Genomic DNA, 25,087 nt, shown 5'->3' on the forward strand with positions numbered 1-25,087 from the left:
CCATACCCTGTTCAGTTCCTGAATTTCAACCTCAGGTCTATTATTACACCACAGCTCACCAGGGCAGACATCAAAGTGAGAATTAAGAAAAAAGCAAAGGGGAAAAAAGTGAGGTGGATCCCATAAAAACAGAGGGAAGATCAGTAGAGTAGAGGAAGGGAATTAAGGGGGAGAGAGGAGGAAAGGAAAAGGGAGAAATTGCAGAATGAAACTGAGAAGATTATACTATGTATGCATATGAATGTACCACACTGAATTCCACTTTTATTATATCTATAAAGCTCCAATTAAAAATAAATAAATCAATAGAAGGAAGACTAGCAGAGTAGAGGAAGGAGAACAGGTGGAGGGATGAGGGGAGGGAAAGAGGAAGAACTGGGGACTGAAATGGAGCAAATTATATTCCATCATGTATGATTATGTCACAATGAACCCTGTTATTATGTGTAACTTTAATGCATTAATAAAATTTTTTTAAAAGAATGAGTGACAAGGAAGACAGTGGTGAAGAATTTAAAGGGAATTCCTTGAGTCGGTAGGCCCAGCACTTTGTCACTTCGGGACTCTGAAGACATCTTTCAGTGAGAGCTTCAACCTCACCCCTATATTGAGGCACCACCCTCAGAGAAACCACCACCCTTACCCCGACCCTGGTCCCACCCCTTTTCCTGCAATCTGCTCCTAATTTTAAAGGCAGTCCCAAGGGAAGACCTCTCCCTGGAAAAACCCCACATTGTGATAAGGTGATGAGATTTCAGAGACTAAGTTTTTCTGGACTTCAGTACAATTTCTATCTTTCCTAGCTCAGAGAAATAAGAGCAGAGACCCATGTGCTGACCAACAGTGATCACTGCTCCCTCCAGCCTTCGCAATTAATTCTTCTGGAATAATGTGCTCCTTTAAGTGATTCCCTGATGCTTGAAGGTAGTATGTATTGTCATAAACAGACCCAGGAGGCTTGAGTTAACTCTGTAAGGATTTCAAAGTTACTCCACCCAGAGCTTCAGTCATGCCCAGGAATTGCAGCCCCATTCTCTGAAAATGCAGAAATCAGTGTTATAAAAATAAGGCATTATAGAGACTGTTAGGTCTTTCCCCTTGGGAGCATTTATAAATATGAAATGTACATGGCTTCAAGAAGCCATACTAAACTAAAACTAAACTTCCACAATAAATGGATTGGGAGCAAATTATTTTGAAGCTACCACTGCACTTTAAGTAAACTGGAATATTTCCTGTAATATCTCCAGTGCAAACTCATTTGCAACCTTTTTCACCAAATTTGGAGCTGAATTGAGCAAATGCTTGCCACATGCATCAGGATTCCTCTAACCCAACTCACTGTGTGGACATTCTCTAAGAAACAGGTGCCATGAGAGAATCAGATTTGCAAAAGATTTAGTGGGAGAAACATTGGTGAAGGAGAAAGGAGAAAGAATGGGAAAAGGTGGGGTGTGCTTTCAGACCATGATGCATGTTGAAATCCTGATAAAGGAGAGCCGGAAGGAAGGAGAACTGAGCAGAAAATCTCAGATTCAGCACAGTTTAGTTCTAAGAAAGCTTCAGCCAGGCTGATGGGGACTCTCGGAGCATAAATCTCCCAGTATAGGAGTCCCATATCCCAAGTAATGTGCTGGTCCTCATGCCCCGTAGTGTTCGCTCACTAGTTGGAGAAAGCACAAACAGCACAGAGGACCGAGAAGGGCAGCAGCTGAGCTACCAGTCCACCTGCTGAGTCTACAAGTCAATGTCAAAGCTAGGACTCTAGAGAGGCCAGGATGCCCAGAGAGCATGCTTATCAGCACACAAGTAAGATTATCTGCTAAGGTGGAAAGATCCCATGACTAGGAGAAGACAACCCACTTCAAGTCCGAGCTTTGACATTGACTTGAAACAGGAAGAGTCAAGGCTGCCATGCACTGTGTTTGAAACAATCTTGTCCCCTAAAAATGACTCTTCTGTGACCCTCAATAGGCTCTGTGAAGCCATAAATTGAATATGCATGGTAGATTAGCAGTAAACTATTCTACCAACACCATTTTTCTCTTCCAAATGCTATAAGTTTTCATTCCTACTAGTCAAGATAGAAATATCTCAGAAAAAAATCAATCAATGACAAAATTTTATTTCGAAAATAGAAGTCTATTATTCTTTCATTTGAATGTTTCCAAACAACCAAGCCCACCCTGGGCAGCCCACACAGTGGCTGTTCTGAGGTACTGAAAAAGTTACCATCATCCAGCAAGAAACTCTTTATAGGGTTAGTCTTTCATTCCATTCTGGGTCAATCAGCATCTGAAATTCTGATATAGAAGCCATCCAAGGAGAGCAAGGTTGAGCCATCCTTAACTCATACCCAGATGAAACAATTTCCGAAGAAAGGCTGGTCCTCCCCAGTAACCCCTAAAAAGAAATAATATAGAAGTTACTTGAGGTAAAAGAGATGGGATGACTTCAGCCTTTAGGATGTTAAAAGAGAGATGATGCTCACAGAGCATTCTTTTATCACCACTCAAAGTAAGATTTGTCCACTAAGATCCCACAACTAGGAGAAGGCAACATACTTCCAGTCCTAGCTTTGACATTGACTTGTAGCATGAGCCTGGACATGCTGACTCAATTTAGCAAACCTGTATGAAGCCTCCATTACATGCAAACTGCTTTCACTTGCTCATGAATTAAATGATCAGGGTTTCTCAACCTTAGCCAGATTTTGAACCAGATAATTACTTATTACAGGGGGCTATCCTATGCATTGTAGGATGCTTAGCAGTGTCCTGGCCTTTGCTCACTACATGCTAGTAACATCCCTCCAGTTGTTGGCAACCAACAATGTCTCCAGATACTGCCACATGTCCCTTGGAAGGCAAAATTATTCTTGGTTTATGACCACTGATATAGATATCCTGACTTACCAATCTTATCTGAGTTTGGAAAAGTCAAAAAAGATCATCAATTTTTGGAATATGAATTATTAATTTGTATTACTCTACTATTATTACATGCCTACTGTTACCTGGCTCTTTCATATGTTATCACATTAATCTCCATCTTAGGAGATGGGCAGTTTTGGGCAGATAAGGAACTTAAACACAGAGTTTAAGCAACTTACCCAGGACATAAAACTAGTAAGTGGCAGATGCATCATTCAAATAGAGGCAGGACTCCAAAGTCTGTGCTCCTAATCATTTTTATTTTCCCCAAACATAATAAAAACAAAAGTAAAGTAGCATGTGAAAATGATTTACTGTTATTATTTATTCACCCAGCAACAAAAAAAGACCAAAACATGAAAGTCAGAAGTCATGTTCACTGCCAATAGTGAAGAGAAGAGGCAGCATTCCCTGTGGGTGATAGAGCCAACCCCTTTCCTCACCCAGGATATCCCTCTTTTTCTAATGTGGCTGAGGCTCTGAATCCTTCAGGGCTGCCATCACTGATGAGAAATGGCACAGCATGGAGGCAGGTGTGTGTGGGGGCGGGGCGTCCATTAATAAATCCCATTTTAGGTGGAAGCTGCAAGGCCTCTTTGAAATCATGACCCTACATAAGGTGGTGCAGTTGCTAAAAGGGGTGCCCTCCACACCAGGACCAGGTGATGCACCTACCTTAGCATGACATTCCAATACAGAAAAGGCATCAGGTCGGCTTTCATGAGATACATGGAAAGTCGCTCCTTGCTCTGATCGAAGGGGAAGGTTTCCAGTGGCTGAGCTTTGTAGTCAAACTCCGCAAGAATCACACGGTTGTAGCCAGTCACCAGTGGACAGGATGTATAGCCATCATACTAAAATTGAAATGAGATTGTAGGACTGAGAAGTAGCATTTTTATGGGATTATATACAAACTACAGAATTTATTATTTGCTCTGAGTAGTTACAATGTTTTTCTTTTCTTTTGTGTGTGTGTATCCTAATTTTTTGTATAATGAAAAATATGTTGTGTCACCACAAAACAGTACTGAAGGCAAAAACTAAAGTACCTGTATTGAAGAAACTAATTAAGAAACTGGCAAAATTGTGGGAAAACACCACTTTCACACAGAACAGAAGGTGATAATTGAGACTAATTATTGCAAGGTATACAAACCTTCTTCTTTGGTATTTGATTCTTCATAACCAGAGAAATTGTTCTATCAAGTATTCCTGATTGGGCAGCTATAAGAGAAAAGGAAAAGTCAGAAAAAAATATAAGCGTCTAGATTTTCCATGAAAACTAATTTGCAAATGACTTTAATGTAAACAAGTTAAGAAGATTCTATTTCCCATCACCCTAGAGTGGAGCAAGACCTTCCTTAGATCTTGAAGTTCTATTACTAGAGGCAGAGGTGTGTATGTGGGGATGGGGGAGGGTCCTTCAGTTCATCAGAGGTCCACAGGGAAGTCTCTATTGTTTAGAAATTAAAGCACTAACTATCTTCAACAGGATTATAAAGATGGTCTTACTCCAACCCTGTTCCCTCTCTTCCTGGGGGCTTATGGCTGTCAGCTTGGTCTGCATGCCCTGTGTCCCATAGCCATCCAGGATACCCCTGTGTCCCTGCTCACAGACAGCCTAGATTGGCAGCCCCAGACATATCTGACTCAGTAAAACACTGGGACTTCCATTCTGCAGGGTGAGGCTGGACCAGATGGATATAGATGTAGATCTATAAGCATCCATCTACACATTGACCTCTTACTCTTAGCATACCTACAGATGTGTGTTTTTGTTTTGCAATGACAAGAGCAGAACAGCTGCCTTTTTTATTATGAGAATGTTTGAACACTGCCATTCTTATTTCATCTAACCCATTGTAAATGCTGTGTGTGTGCACACACACAGACATGTGCACGCACACATGTAATATTTATATAGCAGGCAGCATACCAACTCACCATAAATATTTCTGTGTATCTCTGATAGGTATGAGGTTTTAACTCAAGAACAATAGCATTTTTATACCCAAAAATATTAGCGATAATTACTTAATATCATCTAATCCCACTGTGTGTTCAATTCTGAATAATTAAGACTACCAAAAGAAATGAGCAGTACCCAGAGATAAAACATTAGGTTTACTTTCAAGGAAACATACATTGCTTTTATATCACAAAGCTCTCATTAAAGTAACATTAATCAGGAAATTAGGGATCAGAAATTTTTTTCTGTAAAGAAAATATTTACATCTTGTGGGTCAAGACACAAGAAGCAAATATTTTAGATAACAAAAAAGAAAAGCAACTTTCTACAAAAATCTTGATGAAATTCAAAATATAATAAATTTTTATAATACAGGTCTACTAATTCTCACTAATAGAATAATGAATTTTTTTTAGAATAAGTAAAACGTTATTGCTATCTATCATTGAACTGATCATTAATTGTTCTGTCATCGAAACTGTTCTTAGCCAACTGTACAAAAATAGGCAGCAGGCTGTATTTGGCCTGAAAAGTTTAGTTTGCTGTTGCTCAAATTAAAAAAGCAATGAGGATTTTCTTTTTTCTCTAGAATAAAGAGGTTCAAAAAAAGAGAGAGAGAGAAAGAAAGAGAAGGAAACAACTCCACTTAAAACTATTAAATTGCCCACTATTCATTGCCCACTATTCAATATTCAATATTAGCAATATTTCTAAATATAATGTTTCCCTTTTGGAAAACTTTGTCTTTCAGGCCGTAAGGAGTCTGGAATCTATACTGAGAAGATCTGAGGGGCCCCTGCTGCAGGGCAACACGGCCAGTTGGTGTCACAGCAGAGAGGTTAGGCCCATGGCCCCAGTAAGCAGCCATTCTCCATGCCCAGGCTCAATATGCAAGTGCACAGGCAAATATGAGTTGTGTTCTTCCCTGTATTACAACCTCCTTCTGTTATGCCAAAGCCCTCAGTTAATCTTTGTTAAGTGCCACATCCTAGTCTTGGCTGTGCTGTGCTATAGGTAATTAAAGGAGACTCCTAGGGCAGAGAGAAGCAGAGAAAGGCGGGAAGCCCCAAGAAAGCCACATTCAACACAGCAAGACAAGGTCTTACTCACAATAGCATAATGGTCTGGAGAGTCTGGGAAGGAATGACTGCAGAAGAAGTGTGAACATTGCCTCGGGACACTCAGAGGCCTGGCAGAGGGGAACCTAATGAGAAATGCCAACCTCCTTGGAGAAAGCTGGAATAGATATTCACAGATGTGAAATGACAAAGAGCAGCATTCACTGCAATACTGTTAGATATGAAATGGGTTGAAAAGAACCCAAATACAAACCAAGAGTGGATTTGTACAATAGATCTGGAAAAACCATATAATAGAATATAGATTCTAAGAAAGCAGATATAAAAACAACAGGGATGATCTCTTCATGGCTGGAGGAATATAGAAGCTGAGCCAATGGAAGACAGGCCTGAGAGCAAGGCTTTGCCCATTACAAAACAAACTGTAATTTTTGTTCAACCATATTTAATACCATCTACCTGAAATATTGAATTAAATGCATGTTTGTTGGTTGGTGGGTTAGTTGGTTGGTTGGTTGGTTGGTTGGTTGGTTGGTTTGAAATAAGCCAAATTTTGCATAATCTGGGCCTCTAGTCACAGTATTTCTACCAAATGTGGTAGGCTTGCATTAAGTGAATGTAATTAAAAGTATTGCCCCTCAAACTACATATAAATTATAAAGAAAAAAGGTGGTTTGGCCACAGGAAGTGGGAGGTATATATCCTTTAATTAACCCAATGATAAGATCAAGCTTCACCAAAAACAAGACAAAATTAGCATAATGGCTCCTGCAGGGCCAGAGGAGATACAAAGATTCCCACCAAAACACTTAACCTGAATCTAGCCATAAGAAAACAACTAGACAATGCTGGAGATGTAAGTCAGCAGTAAGAGAACTTGCCAAGCAGGGCCAAGGCCCCATGTTCAATTAAAAAAAAAAAAAAAAAAAAAAAAAACTAGACCAACTAGACAATTTCTAAATTGTGGGATATTCTACAAGATAACCAGTCTAGATGTGTAGACCCCTCAAAACTGCTCATGTCATTAAAGCAAAAATACAAATTTCAGAAGGCCTGTTCCAGATGAAAGGAGATGGGAGAGTCGTGACAACCAGTGCAGCGTGTGGTCCTTGACAGGACTTAAAGGGGATGGGAGAGCTACAAAGGACATTTTTAGGAAAATCGGAAAAATTCAAACTGGATTATACATATGACATGATTTCATTAAGTAATGTTAAATTTCTTGGACATGATAATAGTCTTGTATAGATATGGAGGAAAATGTCCTTTCTCCTAGGAGATTCAGAATGAAGTACTTAAAGTAAAATATTACCATATCTAAACTGCGCTTTCAAATGACTCAGCAAAAAAGTTCCAAGCGTGACAAAGCAAATGTCAAAAGCATTAATAACTGGTTAATACCTAAATGGCATGTGAGTATTCACTGTACTTGCCTTCAAATTCTTCATTGGTTTGAGATTTCTGAAATTAAAAATTTCAGATTTCTGAAATTAAAAATCTCAAACCATCAAATTACCTCTAATGATGAAAAAGACATTCAGAGGCTTTCTTAGAAAGTCTATCTTAACCCATTACATCCCAAGTTTTCAATTCTGTGGATATTTCAATGCAAATGACACAGGTGTATTAAAATAGATTGGAAATCATAACCTAGAGCTTATCTATAATTATATTAATTAATATTATAATATTAGAATTATATTATTATTGTGTGATTATACATACATATTATATAATTAAGTTTTTTATAGGTGGGACAAAATGGGTTAATGTTGAAGAAGGGACAGTAGCACAGTATGTTCCACAAGTGTGGAATTCACACAAATGCAACCATACATATCAGCAAGGAGGTCCATGTTTTATAACATCCAGAGAAGACAGTTCCTGTCTGTAAAGGACACAATCTAAAAGGCAATTCTCCCCATCACTGCTAGAGCAGAACATGGAGGTGAGGAATTTAGTTTTCCAGGCTGAGGCCTTAATCGTGTACCAATCAGGGCATGCTCCACTGTGTTTGTCTTAACAGAACAATTTTCTGGTCTGCAAGCTTTCATTGACTTGCATGTGTTTTCTAGGGAAACAAATGCTTCTCCAGTTTTATGGTGTTTCAGGCAAGAGAATAATAGCCAGCCTGTCTGGTGTCAGGGGCCCAGAAGGCCAGGGATTTGAGTATGGCAATATAAGAAGTACCAGAATTCTAGAGAGCTAGAAAGTTTAGGGTTCTTTCCCTAAAAACAACTCCTCTGACCTAGAAAAGGCAGAGTACTATGGTGCACACCTCTAACCCCACAACTCTGGAGGCTGAAGCAGGAGGATCACACGTTCAAAGCTAGCCTCAACAACTTAGTGAGATCCTGTCTCAACATAAAATAAAAAGGGCTGGGGATGAAGCTCAGTGGTAGAGTGTCCCTGGGTTTAATCCTTAATCCTTTCTTTTTTTGAGGACAAAAAGAAAATTTTTCAAAAGAGAAAAAAGGAAGAAAAAGCAGACAAGATCACACTTTTGGGGGACAAAGCATTCAAAAGTTTACTTCTTCATACCACACTAGGTTCGTTGACAACTTGTTTCGGCCTCAGAGAGGTCAAGGTCATTTTTAGGCCACAAAATGAACTTCCATTATTAATATAACACTGTTTGTGCCAAACTTTTGTTTCTGTTACAATGGAGACCTGGAGAGACGTCAGTTTGAGAGGAGATACAGAGCTGGGTATCCTACCTACTGCTGCAGCGGTCTTTGACGTAGGAAGGTTGGTACAGTCCCCGATCCCAAACACATTCATGTATTTCTTGTGCTGCAGAGTTTCTTTATCTACATCCACCCAGCCAGCAGCATCAGCCACGGGACTTGTCTTGAGGACATCTGGTGAGCTCATCGGCGGTGTCACGTGCAGCATTTCATACTATGCAAAAGGAGAACATCCAAATTTGCATCTTTTCAATCACTCTAGAGCCCCACAAGCTCTCCCCACACACATCCTCTTTACTCCTTTCCTTCCAGTTCTAAGACTTTATGATATAAAACAGAGGTTTATATGTTTAAAACCATAGAAAACCTAGATCAGTTCATAAGCTCTCTGTTGAGGATCCAAGACTATTAGGCTATTGAGTACATTTAATTTTTTATGTGTTTGTTCTCCATCCTGGTTGAACATTATAATCATTAGGGAATTTTTGAACTCCCCAGCCTCGGTCTGCACTCCAGACCAATTAATGAAAATCTCTGCTGGAAACCCAGGAGTCAGCACATTTCAAAAGCTTCCCAGGTGATTTCCTTGCAGCCAGCATTGAAAACCATTGATTACAAGACTTTTGGAGGATTTTTAAAAATTCAGATTAAGAGTAGAAATGAAAGAATAGCTGACCTAAAATCCTACAATCAAAAGAGACACAAATATCTTCCTTCTTTACAAATTTCCTAGAAGAACAATAACAATTCATTTATCCAAGTCCCTACCTGCAAACTCAACTATCCAGAGCATAGTTGAACCAAAGTAAAAGAGACCAAATTACAAAGTTAAGTTCCTTCACCCAAGTGTATATGCTTTGGGCACCTCACTCACAGTCCATTCACTTTTTTTTTTTAAAGAGAGAGAGAGAGAGAGAGAGAGAGAGAGAGAGAGAGAATTTCAATATTTATTTTTCAGTTTTCGGCGGATACAACATCTTTGTTTGTATGTGGTGCTGAGGATGGAACCCCGGCCACACGCATGCCAGGCGAGCACACTACCGCTTGAGCCACATCCCCAGCCCCCATTCACTTTTTATTTCCATTCTTTACTCCTTTTATTTGTCTCTCCACATGTTCATCTGCCTGTGCACTCAAACATTTTTCTAATACATTGACAGATGCTAGTGTGGGTAATGAGGATATATAATTAAAAGACCCATCACCCCTGCCTTCTTGAGTACAGAACCTAGCTGGAGAAACAGACCAGAAACTCAATAAATGCAATTGCATTGCAAGGGAATAGGTAAGGGGAGTATTATGGGAACTCAGAAAAAGAGATACTGATCCCAGTTTGGGGATCTTTGAGCTGAGCCTTGATGGATGAATGGGAGTTGTATTTATTCAACATTTGTCAATCAGCTACTATATATCAGGTAACTTATTCCAGTATTACAGATATAATCCTTTTTTCCCATATTTTATTCACTTTTACTTTATATAAAATTTTTAACAAGTTTGGTTCTTTCATATTCCAGTCTATAACATTTAAGAGCTGATGAGAGCGGAATCAATCTTTAAAAGTTGCAATTTTCTGAGAGCCATAAAAACTGCAAAAATGATACAGATGGGGGCTGGGGTTGAGGCTCAGAGGTAGAGAACTTGCCTAGCATGAGTGAGGCACTGGGTTTGATCCTCAGCACCACATAAAAATAAAATAAAAAGATATTATATTCACCTGTAACTAAAAAATAAATATTTTTTTAAAAAATGACACAGGGACTGGGGCTGGGGCTCAGCGGTAGAACGCTCTCCTAGCATGTGCAAGACACTGGGCTCAATCCTCAGTACCACATAAAAATAAATAAAAAAATAAAGGTATAAAAAAAACCACAACAATCTTAAAAAAAACGATAGAGATGGAAACAAAAACACAGACCCTTTTGTAAAATGATAACTAGCCCTTCTCATTCCAGTTGGCCCTCTGAACATCACTATATGAGAGCCCTTCAAAATGATGACTCTGAACTGATAGAACCAGATGACCAGGGACATCCTGTGACAAAAATGCTGAAAAACAAGTGACCCAGGAACTGGCAGGAAGGCTCCCACTGACCAAATCTGGGCACCAAAATAATTAAGGACATAAATGAATTATAAACTATTGGGGAATAATAAAAATTCATGAGTCCATACCAGTAATTAAGAAAAGAAAGGCTCTTAATGACAGAATGCCAAGAACCTACTGGTAGAGGAGATGGAATTATGAAGTTAGAAAGCAATAATTTTCTAACCACCACAGTAAAGACTAGACTAGGCAAGTGTCATCAATGGTTGCTATGTTTACAGGGAGACTTTAATGAGTACAGTGTTTATATGGTCTTACGGTATCCCCCTACAGACTTTCATATTAGCAGGGTAGAAAATGAATAGTAACTATTCAATGGAAAAACTGGATTATAACTTGATGATCAAAATACACATCATCCATAAAAAGATAATGAACATTGTGTGCATACAAATGAGGTTCCCTAGAAGAACACAACCTTTGTTATGAAATGGTCCAGTATAGAAAGAATCACCCAAAACTAATCACAAGAAACTGTAGTCAAACCTAAAATGTGGAAGATTGTATTTTTTAAACAAGTGGTAGAGGGGGACTATATTATTCCAAAATGTCAGTGTTTTAGAAGACAAAGAAATGTTCCAGTTTAAAAGAGGCTAAAGAGACATCACAATTAAATGCAATGCTTAACTATATATTAGGTCCCTGAGGTCCTGTACTGGAGAGGAAAAGTACAGTCAATGCTATTGGGTCAGTTGACAAAAAAAATGCATATAAATAGTAGATTAAAATGATGTATCTGTGCAAGGTGTGGTGGTGCACACCTGTGATCCCAGTGACTTGGAAGACTGAGGCAGGAGGATTATAAATTATAAATTCTAGGCCAGCATTGGCAACTTAGTTAAACCCTCTCTTGAAATTAGGAGAAAAAAAAAAAAAAACAGACTGCCCACAGGTTTGATCCCTAGTATCAAAAAAAAAAAAAAAGTATCTGTGCCAAATTTACCAAGTTGAGAACTTCTATGTTTATGCAATAAAATTCCCCTAACTTAGGAAATGTATACTAAAGTATTTAGGGGTAAGGGGGACATAATAATATTTGATATATGTCTCTAACTTATCTTTGGTAAAATTGATAAAGGTGTATAGATAGATAGACAAAGAGTGCTCAAATGATATAACTAAAGCAAATGGCATAAAACACCATAAATGAATTCAGGTAAAACTTATACAATTTTCTTTATGTTCTTTTTATTTTTGCAGCTTCTCTAAATTTGAAAGTTTTCCAAATAAAAGTTTTTTGAAGTTATGACCCTGAGTCAGCAGTAGCATTTTTAATGATATTCGGTGTACTTCATTTAAGAAAGGGAAGATATGGGCAATCAATTTTAGAAAGACTCTGAGCTAAAATGCTTAAAATTTGAAATTTTCATGTTCAGAAGACTGATCTTTGGTTCACCTCAAAATTCCTTTTTATGGAACCCTTCATTCTTTAAATGCTGAATGAATAATATGTGACTGTGTAATGCTTCCTCACCGCTAACAGCTCTTGCCAGAATGGTGTAAACTAATATTCTCCTCCAGGTTCCCTTACATCTTGTTCTTAATCCTTGTAATGCCTCTATAAAGTACTATCAACACTTCACAGAAGAAACTGAGACACATAAAGGCCAAGCCCTTACAAGAAAAGCTAGATCTTTCCAGAAAAGGTAGGAGTTCTGCCAGATTCTTCAAGAAGGACTTTGAAATGCTGACTTTTATGCACAAGTGAAAGACATTAACAGACAGTCTCTTCCACAGGTGAAAGACACCCCTGTTACTCTTGAAGTACTCACAGCATTGCTTCCTGCTCACAAGAAGGGCTTTTTCTCACAGGCCACAAGTTGAGACTACCATCGTATCCTGCATTTCAGGAAACCCTCCCTCAACTCTTTAGGTGATAACTAAAGTGATGTGGACTCCTATAAACCCAGAGACTCTGGAAGCTGAGGCAAGAGGATCATGAGTTCAAAGCCAGCCTCAGGGGGCTGGGGTTGTGGCTCCGCGGTAGAGCGCTGGCCTCACACCTGTGAGGCCTGGGATTCGATCCTCAGCACCACATAAACATAAATAAATAAAGATGTTGTGTTCAACTCCAACTAAAAAATAAATACTTAAAAAAAAAAAAGAAAAACAACAAAGCCAGCCTCAGCAAAAGTGAGGCACTAAGCAACTCAGTAAGACCCTGCCTCCAAATAAAATACAAAATAGGACTGAAGATGTGGTTCAGTGGTGAGTGCCAGAGTTTACTCCCTAGTACCAATCAGTCAATCAATCAATCAATCAATCAATCAAGTGGTGAAATATTTTTGGCTGCTTCCAGTGATGTGGTACCAGGAAAAGTAGAGTCAAAGGAATGGGATAAAAGTTCACTTGCCACTAGTAGATAAACCCTCTGCCTCCCACTGACACAGCCTCTTCCAATTTGTTCTTCCCAACCCATTTTGTTCCACCTCCCCAATGCCCTCAGATGCTCATTTTAACCACTCTTCCTTGGCATGTGATGATGGTAGATAGGGACCCAGAGTCTACATCCACGCTCAGGTCAGCAGACAAGACCTCAGGCAGTCACCTTGACCTTGACACTCACTGAAAACACTTGGGTCTCTCCAGGTTTATCCAGGTTCTCAAAAACAGCCTCTTGTTTATCAGCTCGGACTTCAATGAGGTTTTGCTTGTAGTTCACAGTGAGGTTCCTCTCCTGGATGATCTCCTGCAGGGCATCTGCATACTTCTTAACCCCAAAAATTGTTCCAAGAGCAGTGTTAAAAATTATATTGGCCTTGGATCGCTTTCCAGTCTAAAAAAAAATGAAAGAAGACAAACAACCAATACCAGAGCATACTTTAGCCATCTGTGTTTTTTTTTAAACCCAGATAAGAATTAAAACCCTCAGAAGAAAATTTGTCGGCTTTTTTTGCGTCTTTACATCTCTGTAACCTGGTAGGGTAAGGTGTGGGTTGATCCAATGCCTCCTTTTTATTTTCTGCCCAAGACACAACAACTAAGTACATCCTTGAGTTGGAGGTTTGTTCCACCAAAGAATAGAGGCAAAGGTCAAGTCCAGGTAAAGAAAGATTAGAGCTGAACTGCTTATTCATATACTCACGATTCCATCACTCAATAAATATTTACTGAAGTCCTTGAACTGGCCAGGTATTGTTCTGGGTGCTGTAGGAATAACACTGAATAAAAGAGTTCCTACAGCCTTGGTGTTCTGAAGAGGACAGTATTCTCTCAAATTCTAAGATCTTATGGCACCTGAGAGAGAACTTTCCTCCCAGGACTTCCAAGACATAGGAGAAAAGAGTTTTGAAAAGGGAACTCCCAGGATGGAAGAAACAGCTGGTCTCCTGCCCTTTCATTTATTCCACTCTTTTTAGGATTTGCTTACCTAGATCTCACCATATGAAGAAGATAGGTGGGTAAGAACCTCAAAAGGTTGTGTCAACCCCTTATGACCCAGAATAAACTTTCTTAGAGTCAGAAATGATAATTGGAGCTATCTCTTCATTCCCTACCCTACAGGGTTGTTGCAGTTTACAGAACTCAGATGAGTCCTGACCAGTGCAAAGTTCCAAATGCACATTCATCAAATCTTCAGTCCCAGCTTCCATACCCCTTCTCCCCATGGGTATCTTTATAGAACCACAGCCTTCTTTGAGTCCTGTCAGTGTCTTTAGTCAAACCACACTTTGATGACCCAAGTGTCCATCTCAGACATGGGCACAGTGGGTGAGAAGAGCTGTCCTCACAATCTCATGCCAGGCATAACTTGAGCTGCAAACATCCACCCTTACACAAAGGGTGTTGGGAAAAAGCTGAGAAAGCCACCCCCACCCAAAATCTCTTTCCACAAAAGTTCAAAGTTTCATATGAACATTTTTTTTCCTTTAAAATTGGCATTTTACCTTTATATTTGCAAAAATGCATACCAAGAGCAAGAAAATATTCAAAACCTTAAATCTGATTGGAAGCAGTTGAGGATGGCATTATATAGAAAAGTGAATGATTTGCAATTAATTGTCTAATTACAGATATGGAAGTATTTAAACAATTTCTAATATAGTTCCTCAGTGGATTTTTATACACCCATACTAAAAAGTATGTCATAAAGACTAATAATATGTGATACAACTGAATTGATGGGTACAGTATAATGGTTATCATATTCTTTAAAAGCCTATTGTAAAAAAAAACTTTGAAAGGACATGTCAAATTGATGACAGGAGCTTTATTAGAGCAAATGGAATATGAGTGACTGTTCCCTTTTTTCTTGTAAACTTCCAGTTATATAATTCTGTACATATGTAATAAAAATTTAGAAATAAAAAAGATTCTATGATAGGGACAAACATGGATTTCTGGTGATCACTGTATTGTCACTGTCTACCCCTCCCCTCTGTGCTGGAGAGGAAGCATACCTTTCTGAAGTAGGCTTCTGATAAATACATGATCTTCTGGGGGGCTCCAGCACACTTCACTGGAGTATTTGGGAAGGTAAAGATGGCATTGCCCTCCTTGAAGTCCTGCAGAGCTTTCCATGTCTTCTCTACGGTCTTAACTGAATAATTGGACCCTATTTTTGGATGAGCAAAACCTTCAGGTAGGCCTTTAATCTGCAACCAAGCACATAGAAAAAAAATGTTTTTAAACAAAAGTACAAATACCTTTAGAGCCTTGTTCTCTGCTATTTCTACAAATTTTCAAATATTCTAGTACTATTATTAACCCCCAGTATTCACACACATAGAGCAGCCAGGTGAGTGAGGGTTCTCAGATCAGAATCTTGGTACCTGAAGCCACCTGTCCAACTGCAGAATGGGTCCAGCCTGCAGGAGCCCTCTACCTCCCTAGCCTGGGACTATGATTTGAATGTAGCTCTTTCCACCTTCAGAGTGAGGGCAGGATGGCAGCCATACTTCCTTTAAAAAGAAGCAGTTTCCTAACTGGGAAGAAGGAGGATAGGCGGGACCAAGAGCCATTTATTTATATTGCCGATAATACCAAACTTAAATTACCCTCCCTTAAGTTGTACCAGATCAAACTCTTGGTAAAGGTAAAGGCAATAAAGTCAGGTAACTGACTTTTAAAGCATGGACTTTAGAATCCTACAGATCTGATCTGAGTCCTAGGTTTCCAATTAATAGTATTATTCTCCTGAATAAATTATCTAATATTTCTAAGCCAATGGGCCTCAAAGATCAGCAGCACCAGCACCACCTGGGAACTTACTAGATATGCAGATTATCAGGCCCTACCCTAAACCTACTAAAATCAGAAACTCTGATAGCAGGCCCCCAAATCAACCTCTAGGTGATTCTGAGGCACACTGAGGTTTGAAAAGCTTATATTTAACATCTATAAAATGGAGATTTTAAAAAAAACCCTGCTGCATAGGGTTGTTGGCAGAAGTAAATGAGACTATCCATTTGCAAAGGGCTTAGGAAAATAACATGCACACAGTCAGTGCCCCATAAATGGTTTATTACTGCCAATAGGATTGACTGGATGCATACTCTAAATGTTAGAGGGTTCATAGACTGTAGTGAAGATTGAGTTAGGGAGACTTAAGCACCTGTTCTCAGCAAGGGCAGGTTCAACCTCAACCATCAAGAAACAGTCATCAAAATGGGCTGGTCGCTCCACACACCCTCGGATCTCAAGGAAACCGTGTCATTCATCAGTGTCCTGAATTCTTTACTTATCTTCATTCAATGTTAAGAACAACTATTCCTTTGTTACTGATCATTCCTGTTACAGTTCATATGATAATAATATTAGCAGTATCAATAATAATAACCATTATCATGATTATGAAATCATCTCATGTTTTAATGTTTACAGAGTTTCTCGTCTATGCTGGCACAGATATTCACCACACATTATACCTCTGAGGGTGATAGGGAATAGCCCGTAGAACATATGAGAAAACTGAAGCAGAGTAAGGCTAAGAGACAAACCCAGAATCTTACCTAACTAGACACCTAGCCCTCTGACTACCCTCCCAGGGGTCTTCCCACAGGACTTCCACACCTCCCAAATCCAAGCAAAACTACTCTCCAAGAGATAATTAGACAGCTAACCTCTTATCACCTTCATTATTTTTCTCTAGTCTGAAGAAGCTGTTATTAAGGGGAAAGATGTCATAAAGTGGTAACCAAGTTCCTTTCAGGAAGGTTTATGACCCCTCATCCATCAGAGTTGCTTCCTGGAGACTTTGAAGCAGAGAGATTCCAAGCAGGGAGGAGAAGGAAGGAGTGAGAGTCAGCAAAGAGATGAGTCAGAACTGCCCTTTGGCTGAACAGTAACAGGCTGTGCTCTGGGAAGCTGAGGGCTGTCCTGTCACACAGCGAAGATCAGTGCAGATACCCTATGAAGCTGGCATGAGAAAGAGGCAGAGACAGATGGGCAGAGAGAGGCTGCCTAGGCCCAAGAGAACCCAGACCAAAGATTCCACCCTGCCCAGGGGCCCACCACATTTCTGCCCTAGAGTTCCATAGACATCTCAATATTTTTATCAAATAACTCCCCCTTCTTTTCTGGTTTACGCTAACCTGAGTAGTTATCTAGTACCATCCAAGAGTGCCAAGCAGCAAGCTAGCCATGGCTAAGTTACTCGCATTCTCTTACCCCCAGTTTCCTCATCTTTTACATAATGATAAGAACATCTCCCTCATGAGAAGTTGTAAAGAGTCAGTGTCACACTTCCAGCATGGTTCCTGGCACACTGTAGAGATTCCACAATAATAGCTGCTTCAAAATGCTAAGAATTCTCAGCACCAGTCTCTCAGTCCTCCTCACAAGGCACTGGGGGCCGCTGGGGAACCAGTACTACAGAGATGTGCAGTCTTTGCTAAGTCAACACTGTGGGGCTGTGGGGGAGGCATGGACCTCCCAAAAGTAGTTACAATGACATCTTTCTCCATACAGTCTATTCCACAACTTTTCTGATATTATATTAGACACGACCCATGACACCATGACTCAAAATCGTCCTGCAACATTCTCACCATTGGCTTCTCCAATGAGAAGCCAATGAAACACTGAAATGTCCTGCCCTGGAATCCAGGAGACTCAGCTCTGAGGTCACCAAGCTTTCTCCAATGAGAAGCCAATGAAACACTTTTAAGTGTAGCCAATGCTACACTTATCTTTGCATGAAACACCCGAGGACATTTTCGCCACCCTCATCCCCCACATGGAATGATTTGGGTTTTTTACTTCAGAGACCTTTCTTAGGCCACCTCAGATGAGACTCTTGCAACATCACATTCCCACAGCTTGTGACCCATGCTTTATGTGTTTCAACTATTTACCCACAGTTCCCAACAATTTCAGGAAATCATAGCAATTACTGATTTATACCATAATGTTTTAGAAAAATAAACTTGAATCTGGTTGTTAGAATCTAGTTCCCAAGCTCACTGAAAAAAAGAGCTAAGGACCTTCTAGGGTAGTGTTTTTACTGTGTTATGGTTTCATATTAAAAAATCCAGCCTCTGCACAACAAAACCCAGATGTCCTTCCAGCAGCTGATGTTCTGCCCTTAAAGTCTGCTTAAGAATTCATAATCTAAATCTTACTTCGAAAGTAAAATGTAATCTTTAATACAGCAAACTCAGTCCCACAAGTGTGGACATGGCTGCTATTTGGCAAGAATTACTATCAGGGCACTCACATGCTGAACTCTGATTAAAGCTTAAAGCTAAAGCATGTTGTTATCATTGACAGAATCATAGAGAAGACTTTTTACACCATAAAAGGACCACTGGGAAATAAAACCAGGAGAGGCTTCATTAGATCTTCTTTCTTGTTAAAAATAAATACAAAGCAACACAATGCAGTGTTTGATCTTGGCATAAGTAGGCCACTGTAACACGGGAACAATTTCAAACAGTACCTTCTCATAGTCCAGCTGGATTCCGAGAGCAATAATAAGATATTTGTAGAAGATCTGCAACACAAAAAGATGTTATTTTAGACCAGGCCTCAAAAAGCAGCAGCCCAACAAATGACTCTGGCCCCAGATGTGTGTGGTCAGAACTATGTTTCCATTTGTCACTATGAATGTCTTGGGGCAGAGGGTAGTGGGTAGCAATGGCAGGGAGGGATGCTCACTCTGACTGGCCATCCTGCCCCTTATCTATGGCCTCTCACCTGACTGCTTTACAAATACTACATAACCTGCCTGACCTCTGAAAGCCCACCTAGGTTTTACACAATTGAAAAATAATAAATTCTACACTTATTTGTGTAATGCGTGTATTGATGCTTTTTTTTTATTGGTTGTTCACAACATTACAAAGCTCTTGACATAGTATTGATGCTTTTTTAATATTTAGGGGTGAGAGAATGACTTCCTAATCAACTTTATTTAAATCTAAAGATATGAATTGGACCAATATCATAATTGGTAAACTGCTATTTTGAGAACCATTGAAAAGGACGTGATACAGTGTATTTGTTTTTACTTAATGATCTACATATGAAAAAGTCCCCTCTTCAGATGGAGATGTTGTGATTATTCATTAGGAAGATAATAATATACATAAACATTATGATGAAAACGCAGGTTTTTAGGATCAGGAAATAAAAAAGGTTGCCCAAAAAGTATGTAAATAGGGTGAAAAGTATAAGAACACCAAAACACCAGAGTTGGAGAATGATTAAACTGGACTCAGGAGCCCAGCAAGGAGAAATGGGTTATGATGGCCATGATCTCATACCAAGTGGAGAAGCAAAGTTGGAAGGCTGAGGGAATGCCTGGATAAAGAAAGAGGACACCAAGGTTTAAAAATGCTCAGGTTCATCTGGAAAACCAAAGGGGAAAAGTGGCTGAAATGTCCTGCCCTGGAATCCAGGAGACTCAGCTCTGAGGTCACCAAGCTTTCCTATGACTTAGTCACCTTTGCCACCAGACCCCAGACCCTCCTGGGATTCCCTTAGTGTGGTATGCCAGATGTTATAGTACTCACTTTGAAACACAGGAGTTCTCCCCTTCCCACTACATGGAACACTTGTAGAAGATGAAAGTTTACTTCCTATTCCATGTATTGCTAGAATCTAGCAGGGTCACTAAATTAAAGTGAGGAACTCAGTAATGTTTATTAGATAGATGAATGGATGATTTAAGTTGCTTGTACAAAGTACAATTTATCAAAGTAGACAGGTGATATAATTATCTTCATTCATATGCTCTTCCTATCCATAGACAACTGGTGCCTTGAACTCCTTAATTCTAAAGAGGCCCATTGAATGGCTGACTGAACTGTGTGATGTCATCAGGGCATGTGAGGTGAGAGGTGGCCTGGGATCTGGGGTTGATGACCTAAAGATGAAATACAGGAACACTGTCAACTGTGCACACTTTCATAAATTTGTTAGAGTGTAACAGTGATTATTTCCAAGGACTATGAACAGACAACCTTAAGATTATGGGGGAGTGGGCAGATGTGGAATCATTAGGGAGAATAAGCCCTGGACAGTAAGAGAACAAAAAATAAAATAAAATAAAAGCTTTAAGTCTTTTGAATGAGTTCAAGTTTCTGGGCCAGATGACCTAAACCCTAAGGATTGCAAAATCTGGCAGTCAAGACTTTGGAGCAATTACAGAGAACAGTTTGGACCTCACTAGAAGGCTGAATATGGATAACTCTACTCACCTCATTCAGGACTGGGGGAGGACAATCCTGACACTGAGAATTTAGTAAATTAGACTGCTAATCCCTTGAAGAATTCCAAGTTCATCTACTAAATAGATGCCACATGGTAATTTAGAAAAAGAAGAGCACCGACAAGTGCTCAGAGATGATCCACCTGCTTTCAGTCAGCATTCAAGACTGTGCTGCATACAGTGCACATGCAGGAAATATTTCCTTTTCCTTCTTTTCTTGTATTCTTTTTTAAAATAATAAAAGTCCTTGAGCATTCCCCCTGTGCTTGATACTGTTCTAAGTGCTTTCCATGTTTCCATTCAAAGAATATTCATATTTTCAAAGCTGATAATAAGCCAGTAAGGTAGATATTACTTTTTCCATTTTATAAATAAACAGAAGCACTATTTACTCACAAGTATTTACTGAGCACCTTCCATGTGCCAAATAGCATGCTAGGTCCTGAGTGTACAATGACTAATACATCAGACACAGTATCTGCCCTCCAGGGAAAGAGAAGTCTAGTGGGAAAGAGAAAGTTATCAGATAATTACTAAATCACAGAATGCTGTGATAGCACAATAAGAGGAACCTTGACCCAGTATGATATGTCAAGGAAGGCTTGCCCAAAGGGGTCATTTCTAAGATAAAGCTGAGTAGGTGTCAGCTAGGGGTAGAGGAGGAAAAGACATTTGAGGAAATGAGAGGCCAGTGCAGTAGGAACAATGTAGAGAATAAAACCAGGTAAAGTCCAGAGAAGGAACAAGTCTACTACTGCGCTTATAGGAACTGTTCCAAATAAATTATTGTGTGGGGGAAGAGTCAGAGACACAGAGTCTGGTTTCCATGATTCCTTCAATTCAGTCTTTCACCTAGTGGATAAGATAAGAAAAGTGCAAACTAAGAATGGAATGACTGGTAAATTGAATAATACTTGCTAAAGAATGTTGATTAATTTATGCAATCTAAAATAAGTTCTCTAGGGATATATTATAAAATTAAAACTTCAAATGAAGCCATCTGTGGATAACAGCTAGGAAAATTTGCTAATTGGGTGACAGATTCATAAATCCAAAAGATCCCAACCGGTTGGGAGGATGAACTCAAACAAGAAGATGATATCTCACACGAGATGCTATGTGATGACTTCTGAGACCGTCTATCTATGAAATACATTTGCTTAAGAAAATCCTGAAAGAAAAGTTTCACCACATTGCATCACCTTCTTCCCCAACCTTAAACCAAGACCCTACAACTTTCCTAAGTGTCTGAACCTTGGGAGTAATGAGTAGGGCACAGCCATGAGAATGCTGACAAGTGCTCTCAATCTTAAGAGATAAGACAAGTTCATGGTCCTAAGAGGAATGTGAGCCCAACCACAGAGGTTGTTGAGGGGTCTATTCAATGAGGCAGGTTCTGCTGGACCAAGGGCGACATGTGTTACACAAGAGGAGCCCCCTGTGAACAGGAGACTGGCAAGGTAAACCAGTGACTGAGCTTAATCTTGTGAACTAAAAAGAATTCAGTCTGGCCTCCTGGTGACAGGAAAATAAAGAAGCTCTGAACCACTAACAGGGGAAAATATTTTTATACATGTAAATTTTGTATACATTTAAATTTTTAACTAAAAAAATACATGCACATATATATTTACTTATTGTGTGTATATATACCTGCCTGTTTTTAAGTAAAATTAATGACAAGTGCACTCTTCTAGAGGCCTGACTTGTGGGTCACATGAAAAAGACCCAGAGATGTGAACCAGCCTCAAGCTCAGCATGAATCAGCACTGTGGTGACTGTCACTGAAAGGGCAAAGGCAGCTTAGGCAGCATCTGATTGTGGGAGAGAACAATCCCACTCCATTCTGGGCTGTTCTGTGGAGTTTCCTTCTCATCTAGACTCCTGGTTCACAGGGCCATTAACAAGCCAGATGATGTTCCAAGGAGGATAAATAGGGGAATGAGGGGACCAGAAACCATGAAAGGTAAGGAAGAGTCAAGGGACATGAGGACAGGAGAGAAGTCTACCTGCAGAAAAAAAACTCACACAGAATATAAGAGCCATCTTAACAGAGTTGAAGGGTTTCTGCACAGAAAAGAAAGAAGCTTTTTCTTACACACTAGTGGGCAGACCAAGGAGTAAGAAAGGGATTATAAAGGTAGTAAAATATTAAGAACATAATACCATGGAGGCCCAAGAAAAAATAAGGAAAAGATTAAAGGAAGGTAGATTCTGATCTGGCAAGAGCAGAACTTCCTAAAATCTGCCTGCCTAAAGTCACCAAGAGGTTCTTTTGTTTTAAATTCAACCCCCACTCCCATGGGCTCCAATCTAATAACTCAACTCCATTTTTTTTCAATAATGCTCAGCACATTCTAACATAGTATATAATTTGCTTATTTTGTCTATTATTCATTATATTAATTTATTATGTCCTCCCTACACTAGGATAAAAAATCCAGGATAGTCAGGATTTTTTGTCTTTTTGGCCACCCATGTATTCCTAATGCCCAAAACTGTGCCTAGCTTCTTGTAGGTGTGTTTAATAAATATTTGTAGAGTGATGAATGGAAACGAGAGAGCCTTGGATCATAAATGCCATAAGGTAGCTACTCCTAATCAAGGTTCAAGGAAAGGCTCCAGAGAATTTCTGAACTTGTTGAAATTAAATGCAAACTATGGTACACATGTGTTTTTCTAGCAAGGGTTTTCATAAGGCACTCAGAAAAGATTTATGCATGGCCCAAGAAAAGCTTAAGAACGTGTATAGCAAATGAATCCTTGCTAAGAAGGGGGAGTTGGACTCAAAACCTTTCAGATTCTCACCAGCTCTCCGATTCTACAACTCCAAAAGTGCCAGACCCCAATTTGAAGGGAGAAGGTACAGATATGAAGGTCGACAACATCCTAGGAGCCCAAGGACCCCAGGAGACTGGAAGAGAGCATCCTGGGCTCAGCAGCGAATGACAGACTCGAAGTTGTAGATGGATTCGACGCCTGTAATCTCACTACCCTCTTCAGCAGCAGTTGCTGAAAAGTTTTGACTCCTGAGTGGTGGGCAAAGGAAGAGATTTCTAAATGGGGCTGAGTGATTTTGAGTCTCCAGCTCTGGCAGCAGGCAGGACTCCCCTGGCAACAAGTTCATGGAATGACTATTTCCCTACATCCCTTTCCTCTGGGAGGCCAGGTGTCAAAAAAGATAACTGCTTCCAAAGGAAAGAGATGCCTGTCCTTTTAACATGTAGCAATAGCATTTGTCCAATAAGCACTCAGATGCAAGATGCTATACTAATCAATAGGGTACACAGCAGATGTTCAACAAATACTTGTCTTGGTAGTGTATTCATTAATTTAACACCAGTAAGTCCCTCCACCTGTTTTCCATTTGTCATGCATCTTACCATCTTGTGCAGTGTTTAACACCCATACATACCTGCATACACGCACACATATGCCATTCTTTCACCAGAAAACTGTCCAGTTTGAGAATGGTTGTGCACCAATACAAGACACCAGGTTAACAAAATAATCCAAAGGTCCCAGAAGGTTACCTCCTTGCCATTGTCGGTGTGGACACAGTTCTTGTCTGGGTTCAGCTCAACAACTCTAGCTTTGATCCACTCTACACCAGATGGAATCACACTTGCTGTAGGACGACCAGAGAAGGACAACTGTTTGGCACCAGCACCCACCAGTGTCCAAATTGGCTGGTAGAAATGTCTCTGAGAAACAAAGCATTCAGAGAGTTATTTCAATTTGAGCCTGACCTAAAGGGTCTTAGTTAAAAGTGTTTGAACTAGACTTTCTCAATTACTCCCTCCTGATTGTTAGAGCACTGTATTTTTTTAAAAAGTAAATTTCATAGTCCAGAAAGTTCTGCCCTGTTTCTATATTCTATTATGTTAAACTCTGAAGGATAGCCACCCAACCCAAAAATTAATCCAAGATCATAAAAAAGGCATAAGCTATCTTTAATGACCACTGTATTATTCATCGCCAAAGTTTGACTTGGTGTTATATATATATAAATATATATATATATATATATATATATATATATATATATATATATAAATATATATATAAATATATATATATATATATAAATATATATATATATAAATATATATATATATAATACGTGTATGTATATGTATATATACACATATACATGAACACATATTATGAATATATTTATGTGCACAAATGTAAAGAAAAAGTAAGCCTTTACATCCTTCCTGAGAAGTATATAGAGACAATGCTAAGTCTGGGCCACTTCTGGGGAGCCTTGAAACTTCACTAACTTCAAACTGTGTTACCCAAGCCCATGGAGCTAGCCACTCAAAGTCAATAAGTGCCAAATCCTATCCCACAGTGCACTGCCTGCCCAAATTTTCACCATTTTCTGGAGTCCTTTTGTTTCAGATGGTCCAGTCTTGCTATAAGTTAGTTGTGAAAGTTCTAGATTCAGGGGCAAAGGGTAGATTGATTTAATGGCTTCTGAGGATGCATTCATAGGGTGGATAAGGGGACAAAGAGTTCTTAGTATTCTAAAGTACTTCAGACTGGCTGGCCTGAGCAGCCAAAACCCACTGGGAGGTGAAGAGGACACAGAATGATTTGCAATCTCCCTATAGCCAGCAATGAGTGTGATGAAGGAGAAGGAGGACAGAGGTCT

General features: G+C 39.5%; 1 protein-coding gene across 2 annotated transcripts in view; it reads right to left on the minus strand.

Moving 5' to 3' along the window:
- Positions 1–2,109: 2,109 nt before the first annotated feature.
- SQOR (sulfide quinone oxidoreductase) overlaps positions 2,110–25,087 on the minus strand; it is a 47,020-nt gene continuing 24,042 nt past the window's right edge. For both annotated transcript variants that reach the window (XM_081289403.1, XM_081289404.1), the window contains 8 exons: positions 23,961–24,131; positions 18,655–18,708; positions 15,176–15,370; positions 13,342–13,551; positions 8,699–8,882; positions 4,090–4,157; positions 3,609–3,787; positions 2,110–2,403 (listed from right to left, as the gene is read on the minus strand). In XM_081289403.1, the coding sequence (XP_081145529.1) occupies positions 2,346–2,403; positions 3,609–3,787; positions 4,090–4,157; positions 8,699–8,882; positions 13,342–13,551; positions 15,176–15,370; positions 18,655–18,708; positions 23,961–24,131 (1,119 nt within the window). In that variant the 3' untranslated portion in view covers positions 2,110–2,345. The remainder of the gene's footprint in view (positions 2,404–3,608; positions 3,788–4,089; positions 4,158–8,698; positions 8,883–13,341; positions 13,552–15,175; positions 15,371–18,654; positions 18,709–23,960; positions 24,132–25,087) is intronic.

The sequence above is a fragment of the Spermophilus citellus genome (genome assembly GCF_964194105.1).
Source record: "Spermophilus citellus genome assembly, chromosome: 4".
Taxonomy (NCBI): domain Eukaryota; kingdom Metazoa; phylum Chordata; class Mammalia; order Rodentia; family Sciuridae; genus Spermophilus; species Spermophilus citellus.